The 2570-nt window shown below is 69.0% G+C and overlaps 1 protein-coding gene across 4 annotated transcripts in view; it reads right to left on the reverse strand.

Annotated features, from left to right (window-relative positions):
• Positions 1 to 1063: 1063 nt before the first annotated feature.
• The window catches only part of DCTN1 (dynactin subunit 1), a 34142-nt gene continuing 32635 nt past the window's right edge, over positions 1064 to 2570 (reverse strand). For 3 of the 4 annotated variants that reach the window (XM_027908897.1, XM_027908896.1, XM_027908899.1), the window contains 3 exons: positions 2262 to 2338; positions 1832 to 1921; positions 1064 to 1296 (listed from right to left, as the gene is read on the reverse strand). In XM_027908897.1, coding sequence (XP_027764698.1) covers positions 1159 to 1296; positions 1832 to 1921; positions 2262 to 2338 — 305 coding nt within the window. In that variant the 3' untranslated portion in view covers positions 1064 to 1158. The remainder of the gene's footprint in view (positions 1297 to 1831; positions 1922 to 2261; positions 2339 to 2570) is intronic. The other variant, XM_027908898.1, reaches the window with a different exon arrangement.

Consider the following 2570-nt stretch of genomic DNA (forward strand, 5'->3'; position numbering starts at 1 on the left):
GCGCGGTCCCCCCGTGTCCGCCCGTTCCCCCTCGTGTCCCCGCGTGTCCCCCCGTGCCCCCCGGTGCCCGCCCGTGCCCGATGCCGCCGGATGCAGCGCAGCCCCCCCGTCCCTCACCATCGTCCTGCTCCTCCGGCCGCCGCCAGGAAATGCCGCCGCACACCCGCCGGAACCCCGCCCCCTTCCGCCGCCACCAATCAGCGCCCGCGTCCCGCTCTGCGACCAATCACCGCAGGGGTGTCCCGTGATGGATCCTCCCCATAGCCAATCAGATTGCGAAGCGGAGGCCCCGCCTTCTTTTGCCGTCCCTGCCAATCAGACTGGGGGAGAGGCGTTTCGTCCCGCCTTTTCCTGTGCGCGGGCCAATGGGAGCCTCCGCTCTGGCGCGCGCCGCCCCTCCCCTTCCTGCTCTGTTCGTTGTGCGCGCGGCCGCACGTGGCGGAACCGCGACCCCAAATGGGACCCCAAATGGGACCCCAAATGGGACTCCAAATGTGTCCCCAGCGTCACCCCCCGCGACCCCAAACGGGACCCCAAATGTGTCTCCAAATGTGTCCCCAGTGTCACCCCCGGGACCCCAAATGTGTCCCCCGTGTGACCCCCCGCGACCCCAAACGGGACCCCAAATGTGTCCCCAGCGCAACCCCTGGGACCTCAGATGGAACCCCAAATGTGTCTCCAAATGTGTCCCCAGTGTCACCCCTGGGACCCCAAATGTGTCCGCAGTGCCCCCTCTCGGGACCCCAGCTGTCCCCCGGTCCCATCCAGGGACCCCCCGTGCCCTTCTCGGACCTGTCTTAGCCCCCCGGTGTGCTGTGAACTCCTGTCCCCGCCGCGTCCCCCCCGTGCCGGTGCCGGGTCTGCGGGTGGGCTCAGGCTCAGGCTCAGGTTCAGGTTCAGGTTATTTTATTGGAGAGCAGGAGCGGGGGGGTCGCAGCTCGGCCCGGGGCACAGGGGGGTGTGCGGGGGGTCCGGCACCCCAGGGCAGCCCAGGCCGGGGGTCCCGGGTCTGTAGTGTGAGAGCAGCGAGGGGCAGTCCCGGACCCCCCCGGGGAAAGCGGCTCCGGCTCCACCCATGAGAGGGGCCGGGGTGGGGGCGGCAGGGGGTCCCCGGGAGCGGGAGGGCACAGGGGACCCTCACCCCGTGCCGGGGGACCCTCAGGCGACGAAGTGCTGGCGGAGGTGCTGCAGCAGGTCCGGGGTGAGCAGCAGCCGGTGCGCCTGGCCCTGCCCCGGGGGGCACGGGAACGACACCCGCCCGCACAGCGCCGGGCCCTGCACCTGCTCCTGCTTGGCCTGCGGGACCCCAGAGCCCGTGAGGGACCCCCCGGGACCCCCGGCATCCCCACCCGGCCACAGCATCCCCACCCGGCCACAGCATCCCCACCCGGCCACAGCATCCCCACCCGGCCACACCATCCCCACCCGGCCACAGCATCCCCACCAGCCACACCATCCCCACACAGCCACACCATCCCCACCAGCCACACCATCCCCACGGGGTCCCCACGTGAGGGGCTGGGGGTCCTGACCCGCCCCATCCCGCAGGAATCAGGGTCCCTCGGGAACAGCAGTGCCTTAGCATTGTGGAGGGTTCCCTCGAGATTTGGGTTCATTAGGATTGGGGGTCCTTTGGAATCAGGGCCCCTCTGGATTGGGGGTCTAGAACTGAAGTCCCTCAGGATCTGGGGTTCCTTGGGATTGGGGGATCCCACGGGGTTGGTGTCCCTTGGGATTGGGGATCCCTGAGGATCAAGGGGCCCTTGAGATCTGGGGGCTCTCGGGTTTGGGGGCTCCCTGGGGATTGGAGTCCCTGGGGATGGGGTCTCACCTTGAGGAAGGAGGAGGAAGGGAAGGTGCCAAAGGTGGTGGTGACGCCGGCGCCCGGCTGCTGCTGCACCATCTCCTTCAGCGTGTCGTCCTGGGGGGACAGGACAGCAGGGTCACCCCCAGAGCTGCCCCTCACCCACCCCACAGAGCCAGAGCCCCCTCACCTGCCTCAGGAAGCCCCCTGAAGTCTCCTCAGAGCCCAGTGCCCAACCCACAGCCCCCCCTGCCCACCCTGCACCCCTGGGCACAAGCCAAAGGGATCAGACCCGGCTGTTCCGGAATGGGAACGGGAAGGGGCAGCACTGAGGAGCCCCCAGCCCCAGCCCCAGGGCTGCTGAGACGTGACAACCCCTCCCACCCAGCCTGGGGGCCCGGGGGGGCTGGGCAGAGGGTGCCACGGAGCCCCCACCCCGGGGAAGGCCCCTCCTCACCTTCAGGGCGTCGATGGTGTTCTTGAGGGCGCAGAGCTGGGCCGTCTGCTCCAGGAGCCGTGCTGAGGAACTGCGGGCTAGGGAACAGCACGGGGACCGTGTGGGGTGGGACAGGGACACGGCCCCAGGGATGGCACAGGATATGTGCAACATGGACAGGGTGGGGCAGGCATGACTCCCTCAGGGGGTACCAGGGGACTTGGGGGAGTTTGAACTCCTCAAATTGGTACAGGGGGGGAGTTTGAGGTGGGTACTGGGGGCTTTAGGGGGGTCTCACCTCCTCAGGTTGGTCCCAGGGTTCAGGGAGGT

The sequence above is a fragment of the Empidonax traillii genome, unplaced genomic scaffold (genome assembly GCF_003031625.1).
Source record: "Empidonax traillii isolate 1590-97213 ecotype Southwest subspecies unplaced genomic scaffold, ASM303162v1 scaffold1873:size53570, whole genome shotgun sequence".
In the NCBI taxonomy this organism is placed as follows: Eukaryota; Metazoa; Chordata; class Aves; order Passeriformes; family Tyrannidae; genus Empidonax; species Empidonax traillii.